The sequence below is a fragment of the Zootermopsis nevadensis genome, unplaced genomic scaffold, assembly GCF_977971745.1.
Source record: "Zootermopsis nevadensis isolate Lab colony 2312 unplaced genomic scaffold, Znev_1.0 Znev_ptg000011l, whole genome shotgun sequence".
NCBI lineage: Eukaryota > Metazoa > Arthropoda > Insecta > Blattodea > Termopsidae > Zootermopsis > Zootermopsis nevadensis.
Window position 1 is genome coordinate 1,214,917 of NW_028259143.1, and position 25,488 is coordinate 1,240,404.

The window sequence follows — 25,488 nt, forward strand, 5'->3', positions numbered from 1 at the left end:
TTTCAACTCCTGATGAGGTAGAGGGATGGAATTTTCGTCAAACTCTGCCTCCTACTACGAAGCAACAGGCCCATTCTAGACGTTCTCTTTCCACAGAGTTCGCATTTTTCCCTTTTCTTTACTTACTCCTCCCCCTTTTGAGTTCTGGTTCCTGGGAAAGACGAGTCTGCGATTGTAAGTTGCAATTCCCACAAATTGCTTTCCCGAATCGCTTCCATAATGAAGCGAGAGCCCGGTCTGTTGGGGGGGGGGGGCTACCAGGTTGTTACCGCCTCGTTACGCGCCGACGATCCACTTCAGACAAAATGCAAACAGCCCCCGGCTTACTCAAATGCTCTGGTCTGGGTGCACACGAAGTGTCTCGACTCGTGGATCGCATGCTCTTGGCATCAATATTTTGTCCTTAACGTTCCTCTAAATTTCTCGTTGTTGTCACGTATTTTATACCAACAGTCGTCCGGTTATTTACATTTTTTTTCCCTCGTCGGTTACCTATAAACGCAAAGATGGAATGACAATTCGTGTAATTTGTACGAGGGTCGCTCATTAAGTAATGCCCCACATTTTTTTTCTCAGCCAATAATGAAGATAGAAAAGTGTACTTTTACATGCTTGAGATTTGATGTTTCCCGCGTTCGTGTACGGAGTTTCAAATGATTCCAACCGATAGCGGAGCTGTAGTGAACTGTTAAAATGGCGTCTGTGAACGACTCTCGTTACAAGCAACGAGCTGTAATTGAATTCCTTGTTGCTGAAAAAGAAACGGTGGTGAACATTCATAAACGTTTGTGTGCTGTGTATCGAAGCTGTGCAGTCGATAGGAGCACCGTTGGTCGCTGGGCTAAGAGAGTTAAAGCTTCAGGAAGTGAAGAAACCGAGCTCCGTGATCTGCCGCGCTCTGGGCGTCCTGCCACAGCCACCACTCCAGACATGTTGAACCGCGCGGATGCCATTATTCGTGAGGATCGGCGCATCACAACTCGACAATTGGCCCAACAGCTTTCAGTCAGCAATGGAAGTGTGATTGCAATTATCCAGGCTCTCGCATATTCGAAGGTGTGCGCAAGATGGGTTCCACGAAGTCTCACAGCAGACCACAGGATTCAAAGGAAAACGATTTCTTCTGAATTGTTGGAGCGTTTTGATGCTGAGGGAGAGGTCTTTCTGTCCCGGATCATTACAGGTGACGAAACCTGGATACACCACTTTGAGCCAGAGACAAAAAGGCAGTCAATGGAGTGGCATCATCCTCAATCACCGAGAAAGAAGAAATTCAAGACAACTCCCTCCGCCGGAAAAGTCATGATGACTGTCTTTTGGGACAGTGATGGGGTCATTCTTGTGGATGTGATGCCAAGAGGTGCGACCATCAATTCAGACGCGTACATCAGGACCCTGAAAACCCTCAAGAAGCGTTTTCGACGAGTTCGGCCTCACAAGCATCCAGCAGAAATTTTGCTCCTGCACGACAATGCACGCCCTCACACAAGTCTGAGAACCCGGGAAGAAATCACCAAATTGGGTTGGACGGTGCTGCCCCATCCACCCTCCGACTTCCATCTCTTTGGGCCACTTAAAGATGCTATCCGCGGAACAAGATTTGAAGATGACGAGAGCGTGATTCAAGCAGTGAGGACATGGCTACGTGCACAGGACAAGAGCTGGTACCGGCAAGGCATGCATGCACTTGTTCCACGCTGGCGTAAAACCGTACAAGTTGATGGGGACTATGTGGAAAAATAGTATGTGTAAAGGAAACATTGATTTATATTGTCACTAAATTTGAGCCATCTTGAATAAATATGTTCTGAGGAAAAAAATGTGGGGCATTACTTAATGAGCGACCCTCGTACATGTGGGCGTGTGATCTGTCTCTCTTTCTCATTGGTAATGCAATAGATTGATGATATTTGGTAAGATGACATGATGAAATTACATGAGGAGTGTAACGACTTATAATCTTTACCAAATATAAGAGAATAAAATTTACTGGACATACAGAACGCATATGGCAAATGAAGAAGGCTGTCTTCTGGGTTGTTACGTCGCGTAGTCTGATAGATGTTTTCCGACGTTTCGGAGGTGCTTTCTGCCTCCATCAACAGGGCGATATCGTCTCACACTGTTTCTCATATCTCTACCTCATCCACTTTCGTACGCCATTTCCTTTTCCAGAAGGACCAGCGGGGACTGCCTGGGAATCTTCATTTACCCTCGTCTGTTACCTCTCTCCCCACACCCTCCACTTTCTAATCTCTTATCTTCTCTTCTCTTATTCGTTTGGCTTCAAAGGGTTGACAGGCTGGGCCTCTGAGGAGGAAAAATGTCTTGCCCCAGTCGGGAATTGAATTCAGGTCGTCCGGCCCGCAGCCTGTTCACCGTACCGACTGAGATAACCGGCTCGCGAGGACACAGACGTAGACTTGTATTTATTCCAGAGGTTTGGGTATTTTGCGGAGACAACCGGCGAGCGAAACTCTGACGTGTGTCAAGAAGGAGAATGTGCGGCAGAGGGTGAAATTTTGTGCAGAGAGTGTGACCAGAGCAAACTTTTTCTTCGTGTCCAAAACACAACTTTCAGTTCGTGAAACACGGGGCTATGTCCGAGCCCAATACTTCGCGAGAATGTAGTTTTTACGTGTGACGTACTGCTCCTGTACTTCATGTCAGTCGTGTTAGCTGTGTTAGTCCGGCTAACACTTAAAAAAAAGGAGTATCTTGTCTTACTTTTGTGGTTCGGCACTATTCCACAGACTGGAACACGGCAGGATTTATCAGACAAAATGTTTGGTTAGCCAGTTTCAGCGTATTAGCGTTGTTACGTTCAAAGTTAGCGTATTCTTGCCGTCACTATAATGTGATGTCAATTAATGATGCATCTTAGCCCAGCGCAGTTGACGAATTCCGTGTTCGGGGTGTGATTTTACGACAGTTATGTTAGTGCGTCTAAATTCCGATCAGAGCAATTGCACTTTGTGACACAAGTGTAAACTTAGAATAAAAAAGTGATAGTGGAACCACGGTTCCGGAGAATTTGACGTAAATACGTCTATACGGAAAGGAAGTTTATATATTGTAAGACTTGAGGTTCTCACAGCGGTGAGTATGAAGATTTCTGTCTTCTGGGTTATTGCGCTGTGTAGTCTGGTCGATGTTAACCAACGTTTCAGAGGTCATACTGCCTCCGTCATCAGGGCGATGACGGAGGCAGAAGACAGAAATCTTCAAGTTTATATATTGTCTCCTAGGTAACAACAATGCTGAGTAAACAGATGAGGTTTCCTAAGTAACATAACAATGAAGTTACACTTTTTCGTTTCCCTTTTTCGTAACAATTTTTCGTAACACATTTTTGCCGAATAAAATATAGACGTATTTACGTCAAAAAAAGCCCATTAGTTTTGCTGGGTTGCGTATACAAACAGGGGTCTTGAGATGGACTGATCAACTGTCCAAGATGTCGTACAAAATGTTTGAAAAAATTAATAATTTAAGGAAATAAATATTATTTTAAAGAGACCAGAAGGCCTGATGTGTAATATCTGATGGTGAAGCTCAGTATATGGTGGGGGGGGGGGGAGACTTTGGTCAAAAGTATTAAGCTCTGGAAGTTAAATTAATCATTAATGAAAATGTACGATACAAGATGTGGTCAATCATATAGGCCTGCGTGTAATCACACAGAGTAAATTAATGTTTGTCGTTGTGATGAAATAATACCTGGAATCTTCCATTTCTTATCCCAGCCGCGATACGAGGATCGCAGTTTCAGTTAAAGCTCCTGAAATTTGTATTTAAACAGGACAGCCTGGGCATTATTAGTATGTAACGAGGCGAAAATTTGCCTTTGAAATATTTTTTGCCCTTTCTGGCTTCTCTGGCTCAGAGCCCTCGCTGTTTCCACTCTGTAGCAAGCAATTGAATTAACATTGCTGCTTGAGTAATTAATATTAAAAGATTCATGAAACTTACGTCAATTTTTGTTTCATCTTTTGAATAATCCTACTATGCCTCCTCCTTTTTTCCTTTATTATTCCACCCTTCCTTACTACCTTCTGTACGCAGATTACGGTCGGCTGAATGTTTTAAGTTTCATTTTTGAGGGTTATATTCTATCTTAAAGCTTAAGACAGCGTTAAAATGCAGCATTTGAAGGGAATATGGCGAAAGGATGTAATATTTTGTTTTGTTAAAAGAGACATTTGCTTGTCTTTTTACACGTCCGTCGTTTATGTTCGCTCTGATTTGTAATTATCTTCAGTCTTCCCTCATCGTATTCTATGGAAATCGATAAATTCAAAAAAAAATGTTTTATCATCACATTATAAAGTTTTTTATCTTCTTATAAACAAATGCAGAAATTGTGTTGATTTTAATTTTGAAAGCACAGGCCGATAGAAATAAAAAGAAATATGCGAAAAATACCTGTGTGTAACTCTGAATTTGCAGTACCATTTTCATTGCTGATCCTTATGTCCACCGAATTACAGAGGGGGAGAATTAGAAATAATTATAAAAAAAAGAATTATCGAAGCTGGGGGTGTTAAGATTATGTCATTGGGGGCCAACGCCCTCTCATTACAACGAATGAGTTGTGACAGCCGTGAGCATGAAGGTTTTAACAGCATTAACGCAATCCACTTCAGAATGTTGAACTTGCATATCAGTGTCATCTAATATGGGGATTTTGTAAAGTACTTTTATTCAAAGTTGGGAGTGGCAACAGAGTGAAACATTTTTTTTTTTAATTTCATGAAGGTAACAGATGAACTGTTCTAGTCAGGCGTAACATTCTGTGATATGACACATAATAACGTAATTATGTTTGTAAATTTTGTGTTGAGTATTTTTCTTTTGTAAGTTGGATGTACGAGCGTAGTGATGGTTTAAACCTTGAAGTTTTTCCTTTGTGCGTTTGTGATAGTGCTGACAAGGAGGAAGTGATTTTTGGAGGCCACGTTTGTCTCCCTTATCAGGTGAGAGTAGCGACTGCGTGGAGTCTGTTAGATAATGCTGGCAGTTACCACTAAACACTGAACCGTGTCATAATCTTAAAACTTTTGGTATGGGAACTGAAATGTTAGTTATATAGAAAGAGATTATAATATTTTCGCTCGGATTGGACGCCAACAGAAGATTATTTTTAGTAATTATACTGCACACATATTAGCACATGGTGGAGTGTAAGAATGTTTGTCGTCGGATAAGGTAGTGCGCTCACTTCGCGTTCAGTCACACCTAAAACTGGCATCTGAAGTGTTTCAAATGATCACAGATAAAATAAAGAGAGCTGATACTGTCTTAAATAGCACTAAAATTATATTATTTTATTAAATTTCAGATGTTTCTGAGTTCGAAAAGAAAATGTTAATAAATACTATTGGAATATAACACAACTCACAACTCAAAACAAAACACGAAATGCCACAACATAATATAAATAATACAATACAGTAAGTGTGTCGTATACTTGTTTCTTACGAACTTAGAAAGAGTGCGTCATTAATTGTGTTAATAATTTGTTTTGAACCAGATATCGCACGTCAGATGGCTGTAATGGCGTGGCGTGAATCTTTACCACGTAGCATAATGTGCAGACAAATTGCGGGTCACTCGGCTGCCTTGCATATTGCCTAACCCTGTCTCTTTTTTTATCTTTAAACAGCTCCAGGACAAGATCTCGATTTGTACGTAACAAGGCGCGCGCGTGATGCGGACTAATTCGGTTTACACGAACAGATTTGTAGTCTTACGAAACTGCGGAGAAAGGTAATTAAAAAGGTTTGTCGTTAATTATAGCGTAACGAAGCACAGCATAAAGAATGAAAGGAGTGGATGTGGGGGATTTCTATAGGATTTAGCCTACCTACAGAATTTCTTTTCACACGGTTTTCCTACTAATTCGATGCGGTAATTAACGTTGAGGTCTTTGATGATTATCAGTCCTCTCTCAACCAACCTGCCTTTTATAAGCGACTCTTTCCATAGCTTTTGTGTTTTGTGCTATCATCGCTTCTGAGTTATCACAAACAAGCTGATATAGGGTGGACAGTAAGAACTTTAATTAGCGCATAAAATGCTCGTGTTTGTAATATTTCAACTGGAGCTGCCCGAACTCTGGATTGCCTTCAATTCAGACGTGTTTTCTCTTCTGATATTTCATTTTTATTCAACCAGCGACAACGATTTGTCCAAGTGGGATTTGAGGTTTTCTAGGCGGTGAGTCCGAAGATGGTGGCTGTCTTCTGGGTTGTAGCGCCGTGTAGTCTAGTAAAAGTTTACCGACGTTTCAGAGGTACTTGCATCCTACACGGCACCACAACACAGAAGACAGCAAACGTCTTCATTGCTCGATGTAGTGTTACGTTAGTTCAAGTCACAACAGAGATTCATGTGAATTACTTTGTTTGTGAACTTTATCGGTCTTTCTGTTTAACGTAACGTCTTCCTTTGTTTAAGCTAGTGTTTCTTTATTACTCCACTTGTATAGGAGCGTAGCAGAATAATATCGTGGTCTTGGTGGGTGATTTATCTGTTCCTGTCTTCGCGAAGTAAACTAGAACATGTTTAGAAGGAGTATGCAGGGGAAAATTGCGTGTTTAACCCTAAAATAAAGATTACTTCTCGAAATAAACTAAGAGCACACGTTAAAGTTGAAAGACGCTACTAATTTGTAACACACACGTTATTCTAAAAATATTTCGATGTCAGTGTCTTTTAAAAGGAGAACAAATTGTTCCTTATTTAATAAATTCTGTGCCTTCTCGCTAAAATTATTTATATTTCTGTCTAGCGGTTAGAACGGTGGCCTTGTAATCCTGGGGTCTCGGGTTCGATTCCCGGCGGTGCCCGAATTTATAACTTGTGTTGGGCAAGGCCGTGGTCTAGGCAACACGGAGTTTTCCTCCGTGGCATCCCAACAATTACTCCATTCACACACAGAAGAAGGCAATGGCAAACCACTTCTGGATCATCTGCCAAGAACGTATATGAACAGGTCCCAGTCCGAGAAAAGGATGGAAGGATCCTGTTCATATGGACCTGTCGTCAGACAGAACACTAAATAAAAAAACAACAACTATCATATAGTCGTGGAGATGTCACTGCCACTGAGACATTATGCAGAGATTATGAAAAACGTCCGGTTATTAGCCGAGTCAGTAACGGGTAATTCATAGTCCAGGACAATCGCTGTCCTCCGCTGTTTCGTTGCTTATTAACTGTTTAATTAATGAAGCGATTATCATGCGCCCCCACGGCACTAAACAGCAGAAATCGGGCAACGAAATTGTACAGAATGTCCCCGACGTATGCATTGGTTGTATATACATATTTTTGGGACACCCGGTACATTCATAAGGTCGTCTTATAGCGCCTCGTTTCTCAAGAACTTTATTGTGTCTCAGGTTGTCAATAAATTTTCCGTCCGAAGTCTTATTGCAGTGATCACAAGAACTCGCCACTCTTCCCCATTTCGAGCCGGTTTAATCCAGTCCACACCCTCACTCCTGTTTGAGACCTATTTTAATATTATCCTGTAACCGACGTCTAGGTCTTCCCAGTGATATTTTAACTTCACAGTTGCTTTATTAAACTTTTTATCGAATTTCAATTTCTCCCGGACGCACACCGAAACGATATTTATGAAGAATGTAAGTTGTGATGCTCCTCATTATGATTTTTTCTCCAGTTTTCCCACTTCCTGTCTTTCAGGTTCAAATATTATCCTCAGCGCCGCGTTTCCACACTCTGTCCGTCTGTATACGTAATATTTCTTCAGGACGAGGTTTCAAAAAGTGTCACAATACACAATAGAAATTTTATTAATTTCAATTTATCGACGAAAAACGGACACTTTTGTTGTTGTACGTACCGGTGTCGGAAAATATGATATTCCGCGATGCCTGCCTGTAGCTTGCCTTTGGTGCTAACAAGTCGTTAGGGTCTCCGCCTCTTTCGACGTGTACATGCTAGCGCATACAACAGCAGAGACTTCGTGTGTCTTCCTGCACGCTGCAGGATGCTAACAAGAAGTGCATGATTCTCGTCATAATACGTAAAGTACGTATCCTTGTCACAGCTAATTGCATCAGTGACATCTCCCAAGGGGGTGGCAGGAGGGCGGTCGTGAAGGGTGAACTTTGAGAGAAGAATAGTGAGGGGAGGGAGAGAGAGACGGCTGAAGACATGGGTTTCGAATTATGGCTTAGACATTACTCTTCTCCAAGGAGACCTATAGAAAATCCTCTATTAATGTCAGAATTCAACACAGTTCATATTTGGGACTTCTGAAGTGACGTCAAGATTCTACCCCTTGCAATGGTTTCGGAGGAATAATAAATTAAAATGTTGTCGCATCATATGCAGAGTGCACTTTGAGTAGGCATTTCCTTATTTTAAGTTTCCGGAATGGAAATCTTAAAAATATTTCGATTTTTAACCGAAGTTTGTTAATATTTCATGTAGACGGGTAGTATTTCTTAGGCGAGTATATTCCCAGTCTGAAATTCAATCATCCCTTAATTTCTCAGCTGGCTGTACGCTCACATGTCACGCGTCACTGCAATGTCCTGTATGGAATGTGACTTATTATTTCTACAAGCCTTAACATCAATACGTAAAACCATGTAAGCGTTAAAATGTGAAATTTGGGATTTTCGATTCTGATAATCTGATAACTGCTTGTGGCTACATGCGTCCTTTATTTTTGAGGTAGAAGTGAAAGTTATAGGACACACATTCTTTAAAAACTTTGGTAAACATCTGCAAGACTTTACGATGATGTCACAACATAGAAGACCGAAGTCCTCTTAGGGAATTGGTTTGTGAACAGCTGAACGTAACTAGACGTGGTTAAGGATTGGAGCAATTGGTTGTTCTTTTTAGTGACGTTCAGTAACCTGCGAGTTTCATAGTTACAGAATGGTGTCATGCCAGAAACTGAAGGAACATACAGTGGAGCTACGTAATATGAATTTTTCATACAACTTGCGCCAATCCCTAGCCTCTTTGAATGATACATTACACTCGGGTTATATAAATTACATGGTAAATATACCGTGGTTTGTCTTTTGGTGCGTATAAATTCTTGATAATGTTTTGTAGGTAAAGCTTAAGTGTGTTACATAATACCGATGTCAGTATGAGAAGATAAGAAATTTGAGGTTTGTAGAAACTTGACACCGAAGCCTAATCTGTAGGCGGAGCGTCGATGTTCACACATTATCTCCTCAAGCAAATATCATTCGTTCTTGATTTCACCCTCGTAAGTTTATTTGGAGCTTACACTTAGTAGTAATGAATTTGTCTCGGCTTGGTTTATGCAAAGGGACGGAGAAGCAGGTATTTGCCCGTCTAAATACGTTATGTGTCTCGGTATTCGCTCCATTGCTTATACTGTGTAGATTGGGTGGATGAATATTATGAACGGTGTAATTGAGAAAAACACCCTCAAACCGCCATGCTAACCTACCTCCCTCGAGGCCAACCAACGTAAATGACAGACAACGCAGTATCCTTTTCAATACACTGTCATGTTGATGTCACCGTCGGACCTAAGCCAGAATAACTCCTTAGAGATAAGTCCTTTTTCAGAAGTTAATGCTTGTCTCAGCAGAGCCTTTTATAGAATCCCGAAGATTTATTACCGTGTTTACAACAGCCAGTTGAAAAATCCAGTCCTGAGCCATACGATTTCTGCAGAGTTTTGTATTAACGTAAACATTAATATTATTCTGCCATACAACTAAACCTCCCATCAGGCTTCTTCTCATCAGGTCTTCCAAATAAAATTGTGGATAAGTAATATACCATAACAAAACAACACATGTTCTATGCTAACTTAACGTAAAGTAACGTAACCTAACCTAACCTTGGAGCTGCTAGACAAACTTGTCTGTCGTCAAGGCCTCTATGAATTCAGTAGCCTTGGTGGCAGAAGTCTGCACGGTCGCCATTTTTGACACGATCACCTTATAGTCAGGTCCCTATTTTACCAAGGTCGCCACTCCCCCCCCCCCCCCCCACCGCAGTTCTGAGGGAAATCTATTATTATTTAATAAGTCAATCCGTACGGTAAAAAAACTGCATTACTTCACCATTACGAGGTGCAGATTGAAAAGTTAAATACTGTTTGCAAGAGTTTCGGTTTTAAATGGTTAATGTGGCAGAAATTTTTATCTTGATTATTCTACTTTTAGTGTGAGCAGTGCGCTAAGACATAGTCCTTCAGCCAGGTGCGTCATCGCTGCAAATGACGTATGTAAATCTTTGGACGTATTTAGCGTAAACGTTGTCTCCCTTGAGCGAACGTTCTCAACAAGGGAAATGATCTAGATAGGTTGTCTTGTAGATGAACTAGCTTCGTTATCTGTCTTTTTATATTTTTTAAAGTTTTACAATTATATTAGTGTTCCCTAGGTGGATTATTTGTTTTTATTTATATTTCTTCATTTTTTGCTCTGTGTTAATATTGTTTCTATTTTGGGTTTGCCTGTACTTGGCAGTTACATTTAATACTGTACATGTATAAGTTTAGTTAATCCGTTTGTTTAATATTATCCATTATTATTTCATTATTATTGTATGTATTATCTGTGTTTGCCTGTTATTGGCTCCATGCTGTTGGCAAACACGTAAATAAATTAATTGAATTGAATTGAATTTTTACGGATCAACGACGTTATAATCCGTAGAACAGAATAATTGTGTTTGTAAGAAGAAGATTTCTTTAGCAAAGCGATCTGTGCGGCCTGAATTCGAATAGGTTTGGGGGATCTCTACTAATCCAGTTCTAGTTCGCTAGTTGTAGATAAGGGAACCTTGTATAGTATAGTCTAATAATTACTGGGTCGTGTTATTAGACGGTAATTACACGTAAGTCGGCGATTACTTACAAACGGGGGTGCAGGTGTAAGACAGGAATCAGTTTGGAAGAGCAGCGAGACTTTGGAATTGCTTGGCTGTGTTCACACTTTGTTTATATGGCGATTTGTGATTTTTATGTAATGGGCCACTTCGAATGCAATGTACGTCTACGAAGCAAGTGAATTAGATGTCATAATGAGTACGCGATTAAATAATTAAATGAATATGTCGCTGTTGGTGTTGTGGTTTGCAACATCGTGTTGACTTCTAGGTAGATATCGACATTTCAGAGTAAACATATTGTCTTCGTCATCAGTCCTCGAAATAAAGGTGATTTGTTCCTACAAAACAATCATCAGGATTCGTTCTATCCTGAACAAGGAAGAAAAATATTCAGTCCTCAAGTGTCCTTGGAGATTTTATCTTTGTACATCCGTTCAGGAGCATTTTAATTGTCATAATTATGACGCGCTGAAATCTTATACTGGACAGAGCATGCGCACATGTCTCTTTCCTTTCTCCATTAGATGCCAAATCAATGACCCTTGGCGTCTTCGTCGTTGGGTAAATCTGACGGAACGTGGGGCTAATCACTCATTTGTACCCTGCGCGTAGTTTAAGCTTTAGGACAAGTGGAACGGGTCTCAGAGGTGGTCTGGACGTAGCCGCTAAGAGAAAAATTATTTCCCGCCGTGGGAATTTGTTGTCGATCGGCCAATCCCTGCCCTGATACGCTACGAGCGAGTAAATAAGTTAATATATAAATAAATATGTATGTAAATAAATAAATACATGTAGCTAGCAGCCATGTGCCTCTTGATAAATTCAAAGGGGAACGGACATCATTATTTTCTTCGAGAACTCTTCTTTGTGAGTCAGATCTGTGCATGTGGGCTTCATGGGAATGCAGCACGAGTACCGTACAATCAGGTTGCGAGAGCATCGCATGCATGTCGAGGCTTCAAGTGCTCCTCAGTGATGCTGTGTCAGCAGGGGGAAAAAAAGAATGAGGAAAAACCGCAAGCCTTCAAGTGGATTTCCTCTCTTCCTTCCTCCAGTACTCAGTTCGAAGCCATATCAATTTAAACTAATACCAACTGCATGGACTAATATTTCACGCATTTACAGACACAATTTTTGTTGTTTTATTTTTATTGGGTTATTTAACGATATCTTCTTAATTGAATATATATTGTGTAGCGTAGAATCGTAGGATTACTTATTTAATTCATAGTTTATTGAACGACGTCTTTGTAGTAGCTGAGGTATATTGTACGTCATGATTTCGCGTAGTGGTCTATGCTGATGTACTCTCCCAACATTAGAATGGAGAATATGAGGAAAACCACGAAAGTACTTGTTCAGGATAGCCCGTCTCAGGGCCGAGATTCAAACCCCGGGCCTTTGGAATAGGAAATACGATGGGGTAGTTTTTATGTTTTACGTAAAATATGCTTCAGTTGTTGATCGTATAAGTTCGCTGTGATGCATTGAGCACGTGAATACGCGAGGGGGGGAGGGGAAATTGGTGTAAGAGCGTCATTTACAGATTAATTGCATTCAGCGTACGTGTATATGCATGTAAGAGCGATCGAAATCAGTACTTGAATCCGTGATGATCCGAGAAACATCAAGCCCTGCTCTTCAACAGATGCAGAGTTGCACTAATTATTTATTTTGACCTGTATTAAAAATAATCGTTAACCGCTACAGTTTAACAGGTATTAATCCAAATTACAGCTTTATATAGGAAACAGGAGCTCTTAATTTATAACATTTCTATACTACAAAGCGTTCAGTACATGGTCTGTTGACTCGTGAAGAAATTCGCGAGACTCTTGAAAAATGTTTCTCGCAACTGACCAGTCGATAATACTGTTTTTCTATAATTTTAAAACTTCGGGACATGGAAATATGAAAAATTAAGAATAAAATCATTCACTGATTACACGATTAATTATTATCAAGGCGACACAACTTCGCTGGATATTACACAAGAGTACGTGAATTTTATAAAGGGAAAACTTTCGGACAGAGGAAACACATTCATGAAACTACAGGAAAATAGAGAAAAGAGTTACAATTATGAAATATGTATTGCGTACGATGTACCTTAGATAATTGGTGACGTAGAACAAAATTTCACTTCAGATGATTACTTTTGTGGCACACATTTAGAGAGAATCATGCTCGAATTGTTTTGAACGCGGTGAATTGTAAAATTAGCTTCTGTTCCGAACGACTACCTGTTCAGCTCCAAACCAGAGCAATTGTTTATGCATACAAAATTAATGTGAATGTAAATTATTTTTAGATACGTACGTGTGGTTAATATTTGTGACTATGGTTAGTCGATTTATAAATGTAATCGTAATTTATATTATTGTTTGTACGGTTTCTTGCAGTGTAAGCTGTATTTTTAAAAACGCACGTTTTCGTGACGATGCACTACTTGTGTTATGTTTGTTTTTCTTCGGATATAATAATTGGTAATGCTTGAATTCAGTTATGATTCCGTATATTTTCTATGGATTCAAAATCTAATCTCATATTATTTCATTTTTCATAACGTTACTGTACCAAAAATATTAACTTTATAAAAAAATATTTTTACGTCAAATTTTAGTTACACATTTGCATAGGATGTCGGCCTGATGCTGTTCTTCAATTTAGTTGTACGTGGGATGGGCACAGTGATCCATGCTTAAGTATTTACTGTATATTCCTTTCACCTTCTTTTGCCTTTGTGTATGCTGTGTTTTATATGACTTTGTACAACATTTTGCAGCCTCAAGGCGAATATAAAAGGTGGGGATGAACAATAAAACGGAATGAGTCTGCCCCTCATTTGGAATTCACAAAAGTTCTCTGTTAAGTGCACACAATGCCCCCCACCCACCCCACCCCACCCCACCCCCGAAGTTGGAGGGAGAGGAACGCAAATGAAGCTCTGTCATCTTTCAACTGCTTCGTTAGTTTGAAAGGAGGGAGACAGAGAGAAAAACTGCTGTTTCTTTACCACGTGCCCAGAATTTGCTTGTTTTGCTAAAAAAAAAAGTTTGGTCTGACATAAAGCAACAGTTTGGGCCCACACTTATGAGCCTTTTGTGAATCGTGTGTTCAAAAGTTCCAGCCTGTAAGGACGTCACTACTCTGTGTCTGACAATCCAGATTTCCAGTTATCGTTCTAGAATTTAAACAGTTTCACGGAAAAGGGGAGAGACCTAATAAGGCCCTTTAACGTCATTGCGTATATGGAATGATCAGTGCCGGCCTGTGGAAACAAAATAGAATCATTGTGGTTTCTGTGACGTAAGAACCGCATTTTTAAATATTATTTAGATGAGCCCGGGGCTTCGAATGTACTAAATTTACAACCTGATAGACTTTCGATCACAGTGGTAAATATTTAAACACGTTATGCCACGAGCAGTGATTCTGAATTATCGAAATGAAGCACACGACTCACCACAGAGGGTTATCGTGACAGAAATAAATTCTGTTCAACAAAACCTCTCCTTCGTTTTCAAATCGCAGTCGTTCTTTTTCTTTTTTGCTTGTGAGGCGAACGACTGTGTCTTTTGACGAGACCCCAGAGGGATGACGCAAGGAGGAAACGGAAGGGAGGCAGAGGGGAGGAGAGGAGAGGAAACAGAATATATGCTTTGTTGCACGCAACACTTCGTTAGGTGAAGGAAGGAGAGAAGACTGCCATCATTACCCACGATATCGGCGACCTCGGCGGAAGAATGCTGTTACGTCATCAAGTTTCGCCACTCCGCCATTATGAGTCCTCTTGACTGGTCCACTAACGCGACAGTGGATTAAGAGCCGGCAAGGTCAGTCAGGACGATCGGGATTCGATCCCCGACGGGGGGCAGAGGATTTTCCTCTAGCTTGAGCGTCCAGACCGGCTCTGGGTACCGGGGTTCCTTTCCCTGGGGGCAAAGCGTTGAACGCCCCCCTACTCCATCTAGTGCCGAGGTTAAGAATGAGTAGCTCTCCCCACAATCGCCTACATGGCGTGTAGCGGAACAGCTTTCCTTTTATTAATTATACTCAGTTGGTTTAACAATTTTAGGGCTGGTTTACAAAAGTAAAAATGTGTTATTGGGCCAATTTTTTTTTTTGTCTTTATAATGACAAAAGAATCGGTCGATTTCGCCTGATGTCCGTGTGTACGTGAAGAGCTATAATTGTTAAGTGCATACGATCAACAATACTAATTTGTTTATGTTAATATTATGTTCGACATTGTTCAGTTATGTTTGATATACACGACGTTCCGGGGGGGGGGTTGATTCAGGCGATTATTTGTTATTATACTAGAATTTTGATTATTAATTTTCGATTTTTCTTTTACGAATATATTTCAATACGAACTTCTTAAGTAGGCGTCGTGCCATGTCTGGATGGAGAATTTGCACGCGAGGAAGATGCTTCTTTGCAAGGTCATCTTTTTTCTTTTGCTGAAGGGCCCGGGGGTGGAGGGTGGCGTATTGAAGAACAAGGTCTTTATCGCGTTCCTCTTGTGTAAGTCTGAACGGAGACAAAGAAGAAGTGTTTGATTAATGCACACTTTCTTTTGTGTGTTGGGAAGGAGGGGAGGGGGCTCCATGGGACGGATTAAGTCATCGGCCCTGGCTGTCGTCACAGGATCCTGGACCCATTTTTCACGCCACTTGCCTCCACGCGTCTCTCCTGCTTCACTTCACTTCATTACACTTCACGTGAGGTGCCCCACGGTGCTGGTGGTGGAGTCACTGCCTGCCTGCTTTGCCCGAAAGAACTGCAATCTCCCAACACTTCATTTCGCTGGTTAGTCCAGTAGCAATAATATATTAAAGATGGCTGTCTCCTGGGTTGTTGCGTCGTGTAGTCTGGCAGAAGTATACCGACGTTTCAGAAGTCCTTGCTACCTCCACCATCAGAGCGGCTGATGATGGAGACCCTGTCTCTCTCCATCCTCAGGGAAATATAGCCTTGTTGCGTGATTTACATTGAAACACTGCCTATTTTCAGAATTCTACGACTGGGGAAAATATATTTGAATTGAGCAATATAATAGTATAAAATGGACGCTTGAAGCCTGTGGTAAATTCCATTCTGGAGTGAAGACATTTTGCTGGAAATTGTTAAACATCCGCTAGAATATAAAAGTCTGGAAGAGAATTACTCTGTACCAGTCCAGTTCTGCATAAGTCACTGTCGTCAGACATGTCCGTCTGTTCGTGAAGGGTTTTGTCGAATAATTGCGGATTCTTCCGAGGGTTGAGAAGGTACAGTCTGCGGCATGGGAGCAGACGGGGGAGGAGGGATTTTCAGTTGGTTCATGTCAGCAGATCTGTTCAGCGATTGAGGAGTGAGAGCCTTAGCCCTCAGATGCAATCCTATTGCTTAGGGCTGCTCATTTTGGGGCCATTCATTCACTGAACTGAAGCTCCCCCCCCCCCAACCCAACCCCGCTTGTTGCGTCCAGTCAGCAGTTGCAGATAAATCGATCCAGGCTTTCGACTATTGCTGGATACAAAGCACAGCGCTACTTATTGGTTTTAGTGTCTCGAAATCTGGTGTTTGGTAAAAATAACTTCTTAAAATTATTCTCAGATAATTATTAGTAATAGTAGTAGTAGTTAAGGGAATGTAGCAACCTTAGTATAGATGCTTCTGTAATCAGGGCGATGATGGAGGCAGTATGGACCTCTGAAACGTTGGTAAATCTCTACCAGACTTCACGGTGCAACAACCCAGAAGACAGGCGTCTTCAGACTCACCACCGTGAAAACCTCAAATCCTACACACATTTTAATATTATGCTCCCATCTATTCCTAGATCTTCTGAGTAGTATCTTCCAACTATATTCTGTACGTGTACTCCGTATTCTTCATCCTTGCTATACGACCTGCCCATCTCGCATTGGTGTTACTCTGACCCATTAGCAGAAGGTAAATGAAAAATACTGTTGTTAGTCTATCCTGTTCGAAGGCCGGGACTCAAATTTGGTTTAACTTTTCTTAGTTGATTACCGCTCGCTGTAAGAATAAACGTCGACATTGATTCTTAGCTTGTAGTGCGTTTTACGTGGTTCAGCTGCTCACTGTTGCGAGGCCGTGTCTGGCTGGCATTTCCCCACCCGCAGGCATGATTCAGGCAGACACACACACACAGGCTGCGTTTAGTTTTTAACCCCTTCAGTATTAATTTGTGTATTGAACGCGAGGAGCGAGTTTGAACCCCGCCTCTCCCCTTTTGTGTCGTGAATAAAAACTTGGTCTTGTGGCAGTCGAAGTTCGGGCATGGTCAATCCGTTACCGGTGGATCTGGAATTGTCACGATTGATACATGAGTCGCCTGAGACCAGCCATTTCATGTATCATAATTACACGTCACAGCCAGCCCCTGCAGGGTTAAGCTGATGTAGACAATAAGCTCCCTTTTAGGTTCCGTCAAAGCATTTGCCAGAATATGTTAAATTCAAATAATAATACGTGATCGGAAGATGACTACCCGCTGGCTTGTTGCTTATTATAGTCTGGTAGATGTTTACCGACGTTTCGGACGTACATTCATCGCCCTGAGGCAGAAATAACCTCTGAAAAGTCCGTAATCTTCTACCAGAATACACGGTGCGTTATCACCTCAATACTAAGGCGACAAAGTGGTCCCTTAGTAAAAAGTTCGTCGCGGTTATAAAAATATTATAAGGCTCAGGGACACAGTTCGACCCCGGGAAAGGGACAGGTACCATGTGACATGGCGCGAAAGTATTAATATCAATAATATTAAATTGTTTATTTGACTGAAGTGATTTCTAATTTATGGGAATGGAATTTTTGTAGGTAATTAGTAAGTATTTTTTGAAAATTAATGAGTTTCGCTCTTTGTAGGATGTGCACGTGGGACGAAGAGAAGTCATCCGTTGACGCTCTGCGGCTGTAGTCGGTGAGTGTTGCCTCTTTTCTGAAGGGTGTCACGGGAAACTGGACTGGGTTGCTGATTCTAATGGAAAATGATCACGTTCTGGTATTCCCATAGAAGGACTTTGGACGAGTCGTAGTGTAGGCACGCCTACATTGAGAGCAACCTCGAAACTCTAGGAGACATCGTTCATATACATTTATTCCCCAGCGCCGAAGCTGGTAGCGAGGTCTCCTCAACGATAATGAATTTTTTACATTTCGTTTGGGGTGGGACGAATTGTTTTGAAGGTACGAGTGATTATAAGCTCTTTGGAAGGTTTCTGTTGCGCGAAGTGTGATTTTGACACTGTCCAAGGTTCGTTAAGGTTTGTGCGTATTGATACACGTGCCAATATTTTTACTTCTCAGAATAACCAGTCTACGTGTTGCGCCGAACGTTCTGGCCGAGATTTAACGTTTTTGAATCAGAATTTAATTAACTTAAAATTATTTACTGCCAATTAGTACGTGTCATGAAATCGACGCTGGGCACCTGTGTCGTTTACAGCCGGCGTAGTTCATGTATGAATAACAGAAACACGCACGTGTGATTTGCGTGTCAATTAATCCGATTAGCAGCAAAAATCAGCAGAGGCGCTACGGTCGTCCAGCGAACAGTGCAAAACGCATCACAGACTGGAACCGGATGTGCTGGTCTGGAGCGCCGTCAGTGGAAATTCGGTTTCCGGCCCCTTTGAGTCTGGTGTCAGGTAGACTCCGCGACGGAAAGTCTGTAAATCTTCACCACAGTAATGTAATCAGCAGTTTTCTCTTTAAATAGCTTACTCTTTGGGCCCCTCCATGTCCGTCCGTCCGTTTGAACTTTCCTGCATTACCGGATGTCATTGCTAAATAGTGTGGACCTAATGTTTTTTGTAATTACTAGCCCACGCCTTCTCGTCGTTGGACACCCCTTTGTCTCTGCCATCTGAGATACGTCATCCAGGGCTCAGTATGATCGGAACGGTCCCCAAGACTTTTACCCACACGCTGGACTAGGTCATTTCCGGGGACATCCTCAGGTAATTCCCCCAACCCTAGTTTTGTCTAACCCTCGGGGCCTTACTACCCAGGCCACTTTCCAGGAGCTTTGCCCCACTGACCACCTCTTCCCTGCAATGGCGACAAGGCATGGACACCCCTGTGATTCCACGAGCATGGTTGCTTTGTTAGTGCAACAGCGACCCATGTCATGGGGCAAAGAGAACTTCTTTCAAAACTTGTTTGCTTTGTGATGAACCCTTAGTACTAAAATACTTAATTGGACTCTACCTGTACGTGATATTTATCTCGTTACAGAAAGAATTATCGACGTCTGATGTACAATGTAACATCCTCTTCTCTCCCACGTTTTCATACGTCTTCTGTTTCCGATTGTTAATTTCAGAACACTTGAGTAACATTGCATGCATTTACTTTGACGTCGTTTAGTCGTTAAGCGACCTTATTTGCTGTAATGCATGAAGGAACCAGTTTTATATATACAAGATTTATTACAACGTCTCTCAGAAGTACTAAATAGTATAAAAAAATTGTGATGTGACTTAATTTCATGTTCGAACTTATATTTAATGACTGGCGTACTCTGCTACTTAACTTTTCATAAGAATCCGTACAGTTTTATTACCATTTATCATGCATTTCTCGATGAGCCCAAAGCGTTTCGATTAGTTGGTTCTGCAAAATCTTGAAATATTAATTATTTCAGAATCTGAACAGGCCATACGGTCTAGATGGCGTATCACCTAACTGTCTGACAGTGACCACCATCTTGTAACTTATAGAAGCTGTTGAGTTCACCGTGAAAAATACACGTGTTCTTACAGTTAAACAGAAACTTTTGAATCATACAATACATCACTTGAAGATTTCCGTCTTCTGGGTTGTTGCGCTGTGTAGTCTGGTCGATGTTAACCAACGTTTCAGAGGTCATACTGCCTCCGTCATCAGGGCCCTGATGACGGAGGCAGTATGACCTCTGAAACGTTGGTAAACATCGACCAGACTACACAGCGCAACAACCCAGAAGACAGAAATCTTCATACTCTGATGACGGAGGCAGTATGACCTCTGAAACGTTGGTTAACATCGACAAGACTACACAGCGCAATAACCCAGAAGACGGAAATCTTCATACTCACCGCTGTGAGAACCTCAAGTCTTACAATACAGCACTTACTTATTCCCCGTGCATCATAGTTCAGGTGTAAATTACTTTTGGCCAAAGTATTTGTATTTTTTCCACATATCAGGCCTAATTGTGCCGCTGAAATCTGTCCTGTCAGTTTTACGTCCCCTGAAACATTACTCCGTTGGTTGTTTCAGACTCTCTTCAGCAGACGAAGATTCAAATCATGAAGTCTTGAGAATACATTTCACTTTGTTTACGAACATTTCTGCTGATAGCGTTCTTATAATTAGGCGATTGTTTAAATTCTAAATAATATCATTTCTGCGATTTAAAATTTCTTTTATTTTATACGCAATTCCTACAATGCAAATAAAATTGTTACATTTGTATACTAACAAAGATGTACCAAATCGAATTGTATTAATAGTAAACTGATTTTACTATTTGTCAATCCACGCAAACTAACCAGCATATGGTTGAAATTGCTGATGGCTTTGAATAATACCACCATAACCACCATAACCACCAGTTCCACCGTAAATACCACCATAACCACCAGTCCCACCGTAAATACCACCATAACCACCGTAGCCACCATAGCCACCGTAACCACCATAGCCACCATAACCGCCTGTGAGCGGATAATTACCTCCATATCCGCATTTAACAAACGGCCACTGGTTTAAGTGGTAACATCCGCTTTGTACGGGCATAACGCAACCTCCCATACAGTGGGAGGGGCACTGGTTGTACTGGTAGTAACATCCCTGATACTGAGGCTGCACGATTACCGGAGGAGGCGGCTGTATCACCTGCGGAGGAGGTTGTATCACCTGCGGAGGAGGTTGAATCACTATTGGAGGTTGTTGTATGCACTGAGGTCCGCATGCATAGTTGTACGAGACAGGGGGGCAATGCTGGAATGGGGGGAAAGGGTGGGGGGTGCAGGGGGGCCGATGGACGACTCTGCAGCACGGCTGGGTCGGCGTCGTGCGATTCGAGCACGTTCCAGTCGTGGTAATCGTGTGGGTGGCATTTCGGATCGTAGTGACTCCCCCACACGTCTGGTTCAGGGTGTTGTAAATGATAGGAGGCGTTTGGTTTATGAAGATGGTAATGTTTGGCAGCGTTATGCTTGGGAAGACGGGGATATTTGGTGAGGTTATGTTGACGCAACATTGGCTGTTGGTGTTTTTTACACAACAGTCTTCTCTCTTGCTACTTTTGCAACAGTCTTGTTCCGGGCAGCAGTTACTACAGCATGAACCTTGACATGTGTCACATTTTACGCTCGGGCAATTACAGGTACTGACTTTAGGGCAGCAAGAGTTACAGCATGCATTAGATGTCTGACACGTATCGCAGGAAACTGATGAACACTCGCAAGTGTTCTGACGACAGCAAGAGTTACAGCATGCTTTGGAATGCGAACACGTGTTGCAGTCTATCGAGGAACATTTAGATTCAGGACACCCTGTAGCTACTACCGTGTTATGACACTGGTTGCTGAGGCAGCTGGAGTAGGTTCTGTAGTCGGTCCCTGTACATGGAGTGTTGACGCAAGTCGCCTCGGCGCCTCTCAGGAAGCACACGGCGACGGTGGCAACCAGCAGCTTCACCCACACGTTCATCTGAAACCTATTTCTCAATTTGTTTCAGTTTTTTCTGCTCTCCCCGTCTCATTTTGATCTGGGTTTGACGAGAACAGGGACAGATACCCTAACCTTACCATGCAGACATACTAACAGAACACGAAAATGATCCTTTTAGAAACTGTTTCGTAATACAGCATTGAAATCAAGCGCTTGAGATGGGCGTGTAGAATGAACGGAAGAGAAGAGAATTTTGATTGGAGAGCCTGGAGGTTAGAGGCCATTCGAAATACCTAGGCGCACATGGGGGATAATATTAAAATGTGAAATTTGGTGATCTCACCGCCGTGAAGATTCCGATGTAATTCTTCTGGAATGCGTCTCTGTCTTCAACCACGAAGATGGAAGTTGTATGAGTCTCCGAAACGTTGGTACCTAACGTACGATTTCAGACTACGTCACAGCCCAAAAGAACATTGATAATATTAAAACGGACCTTGGAGGTCGAATGTGGATTGATTCATCTGGCTCAAGGCAGGGACCGGTGACGGACCCTTATGAACACGGTAATGAACCTTAGGGTTCTGTAAAAGGGCGGAGATTTATGGCCAGATGCGCGACTATCAGCTTTTCCAAACCAAGGGGGGGGCCCCCGCTCCATGGTGTCATAGGGACAGTTAGTTATGTAGTATAGAATGACAGGAATTGGAAAGGTTGTGAATGAAATGAGCTGTGGCCTACTTTAAGGCAGAGTTTTATGGATAATTGCCTAGAGCGAAATGAAAGCTTAAGTTGAAGTAGCCCCTACCCACGGCGAAGGTTGCATTGTATAGTCTAGTAGATTTTTACTGACGTTTCAGAAGTCCTTGCTCTCTCCGTTATCGCCTTGATGTTGCAGGCAACGTCGGCTAACTTTTTAACGCGGCACAACAAAGCGGAAGGCGGCCATTTTCACAGCTGCCACTTTCGATGCGCTTTGTGACGAAACCAGGAACTTGTTTACCGTTTGTCAGCCGCTTTGTTTACGAAGTTATTACAGGAAATACAAATTAAGTAAGCGATGAACACCAATTTCGGTCAGAGTTTTTATTTCGCTTGTAGAATTGAGTAGATTGCCACTGATATCCCGTAATTACCCCATAAAGAGACCTTTAAGATCAGATAATATAGCCCTTAATGAGAACTTGTAATAAAATTCAGGAGAATTAGATGGACAGAATATGTAGAACGCATGGATAATTTAAAATTATACAAACAGTTTTTGTTACGAAACCTGAATGGAAGAGACTGCTTTCGAAGCACAGGCTTAGATTTGAGGATAATATTAAAGTGGATCTTAATATATAACGTGTGAGCATGGGGACTGTGTTGTTCTTTCCTCCTATGAGAGGGTCCAGCGCTGGAATTTGGAAGATGGGGATTTCTTGGCAGCTGAAACGAAGTACCCGCTTGTTAACTTAGTAAGACCTTGCTTACGCGCGTGCTTTGATTGGAAGTGATGGACAGCACACCGTGAAAGCGACAACAGAACAGAAGACTTGGAGGTCAAACTCCACGTATTCATAGTTTTGGGATTAGATGGAGCTGAGAGTAGTCTGTTTATCCCGATACGTTTTAGATGGGCCTAAAGTTTGGTTTGGACGTAATTTGGAAAGGAAGAATCGTGGCCCAGTCAAAGACGAGCCCTCCGTAACAAAACGACGTTTCGACCCACTTTCCCCCAGCAGCAAAAAACAAATCGCATTTGAAGTGCGTTGCTAAGTAATTGTATGCAGCAGAATCTGATGGTTACTTAGCTGGTCAAGAAATTCCTAGCGGTTTGTGAAATCCGAAGTTCTGTTGCCGTGTTCTCGACATTTAATTGTGTCCTTATCCTCATACGCCAAGTTGTTATGATTAATCTTAATGTTATCCTCATATTTACGCTTCGGTCTTCCAAATTCTGATCTCTCCTCAGATTTTGTGACAATATTTTAAAGACTTACATGTCGTAATTTATAATAGTCATCAGTCATTTGGTGAGATTTCAGTTCTCACAGCGGTGAGTATAAAGAAGTTACGTCTTGTAGTCTAGTTGAAGTTTGCCGGCGTTTCAGAGGTTCTTGCTGCTTCCGTAATCAGAATGACAAGTCTCTTATCGTCCTGACGATGGAGACAGTAAGAACCTCTGAAACGTATGTAAGACTTGAGGTTCTCACAGCGGTGAGTATGAAGATATCCGTCTTCTGGGTTATTGCGCTGTGTAGTCTGGTCGATGTTAACCAACGTTTCAGAGGTCATACTGCCTCCGTCATCAGGGCGATGAATCGCCCTGATGACGGAGGCAGTATGACCTCTGAAACGTTGGTAAACATCGACCAGACTACACAGCGCAACAACCCAGAAGACAGAAATCTTCATACTCTGATGGCGGAGGCAGTATGACCTCTGAAACGTTGGTTAACATCGACCAGACTACACAGCGCAACAACCCAGAAGACAGAAATCTTCATACTCTGATGGCGGAGGCAGTATGACCTCTGAAACGTTGGTAAACATCGACCAGACTACACAGCGCAACAACCCAGAAGACAGAAATCTTCATACCCTGGTGATGGAGGCAATATGACCTCTGAAACGTTGGTTAACATCAACCAGACTACACAGCGCAACAACCCAGAAGACAGAAATCTTCATACTCTGATGGCGGAGGCAGTATGACCTCTGAAACGTTGGTTAACATCAACCAGACTACACAGCGCAAGAACCCAGAAGACAGAAATCTTCATACTCTGATGGCGGAGGCAGTATGACCTCTGAAACGTTGGTTAACATCAACCAGACTACACAGCGCAACAACCCAGAAGACAGAAATCTTCATACTCTGATGGCGGAGGCAGTATGACCTCTGAAACGTCGGTAAACATCAACCAGACTACACAGCGCAATAACCCAGAAGACGGAAAACTTCATACTCATCGCCCTGATGGTGGAGGCAGTATGACCTCTGAAACGTTGGTAAACATCGACCAGACTACACAGCGCAACAACCCAGAAGACAGAAATCTTCATACTCTGATGGCGGAGGCAGTATGACCTCTGAAACGTTGGTAAACATCGACCAGACTACACAGCGCAACAACCCAGAAGACAGAAATCTTCATACCCTGGTGATGGAGGCAATATGACCTCTGAAACGTTGGTTAACATCAACCAGACTACACAGCGCAACAACCCAGAAGACAGAAATCTTCATACTCTGATGGCGGAGGCAGTATGACCTCTGAAACGTTGGTTAACATCAACCAGACTACACAGCGCAAGAACCCAGAAGACAGAAATCTTCATACTCTGATGGCGGAGGCAGTATGACCTCTGAAACGTTGGTTAACATCAACCAGACTACACAGCGCAACAACCCAGAAGACAGAAATCTTCATACTCTGATGGCGGAGGCAGTATGACCTCTGAAACGTCGGTAAACATCAACCAGACTACACAGCGCAATAACCCAGAAGACGGAAAACTTCATACTCTGATGGTGGAGGCAGTATGACCTCTGAAACGTTGGTTAACATCGACCAGACTACACAGCGCAACAACCCAGAAGACGGATATCTTCAACCTCTGAAACGTCGCTGAAATTCTGCTAGACTACAAGTGTTCTGAATCAGTCGTTTGTTTCAATGCTCCCTGTCGCTGTACTTAAAGAGTAATTAAAATGGAATGAAGTAATTAAAACACCACAGTTTATCAGGTAGTTTCTGAGTAGTAAATAAAGCAACTTAGCGATTTCTCAACTTACCTTGCAGAGTTTACGGCCGTAGGCAGGAACTAATAAAAGGAACGAGCACTTGGGAACTGGCAGCGGACTCGCGGAATGCTGTGTCGGTTATCTGTAATTGTGGTATCATTTATAGGCCCCCCAGTTACCAAGGGGCGTGACCCACTGAAGCTCTT

General features: G+C 42.1%; 1 protein-coding gene and 1 long non-coding RNA gene across 4 annotated transcripts in view; one reads left to right on the forward strand and one right to left on the reverse strand.

Moving 5' to 3' along the window:
- LOC147874023 (uncharacterized) overlaps window positions 1-25,488 on the forward strand; it is a 236,715-nt gene that overhangs the window by 109,393 nt on the left and 101,834 nt on the right. For both annotated transcript variants that reach the window (XR_015534661.1, XR_015534662.1), the window contains exon 3: window positions 17,755-17,809. This is a non-coding gene — a long non-coding RNA (uncharacterized LOC147874023). The remainder of the gene's footprint in view (window positions 1-17,754; window positions 17,810-25,488) is intronic.
- On the reverse strand, window positions 20,276-25,431 carry LOC110834691 (uncharacterized). Of its 2 annotated transcripts, XM_022074122.2 has the most exons (3): window positions 25,334-25,431; window positions 21,445-21,595; window positions 20,276-20,790 (listed from the first exon to the last, which is right to left on the reverse strand). In XM_022074122.2, the coding sequence occupies exons 2-3, from the start codon at window positions 21,586-21,588 to the stop codon at window positions 20,419-20,421; spliced, it is 516 nt and encodes a 171-aa protein (XP_021929814.2). In that variant the 5' UTR covers window positions 21,589-21,595; window positions 25,334-25,431; the 3' UTR covers window positions 20,276-20,418. The 2 variants fall into 2 exon arrangements, with proteins under 2 accessions (XP_021929814.2, XP_021929813.2); XM_022074121.2 differs by having other exon boundaries at window positions 20,276-21,595.

Bases quoted from the DNA above. Each gene is read 5' to 3' on its own strand.
- LOC110834691 (XM_022074121.2), bottom strand. From the start codon at position 21,588: ATGAACGTGTGGGTGAAGCTGCTGGTTGCCACCGTCGCCGTGTGCTTC.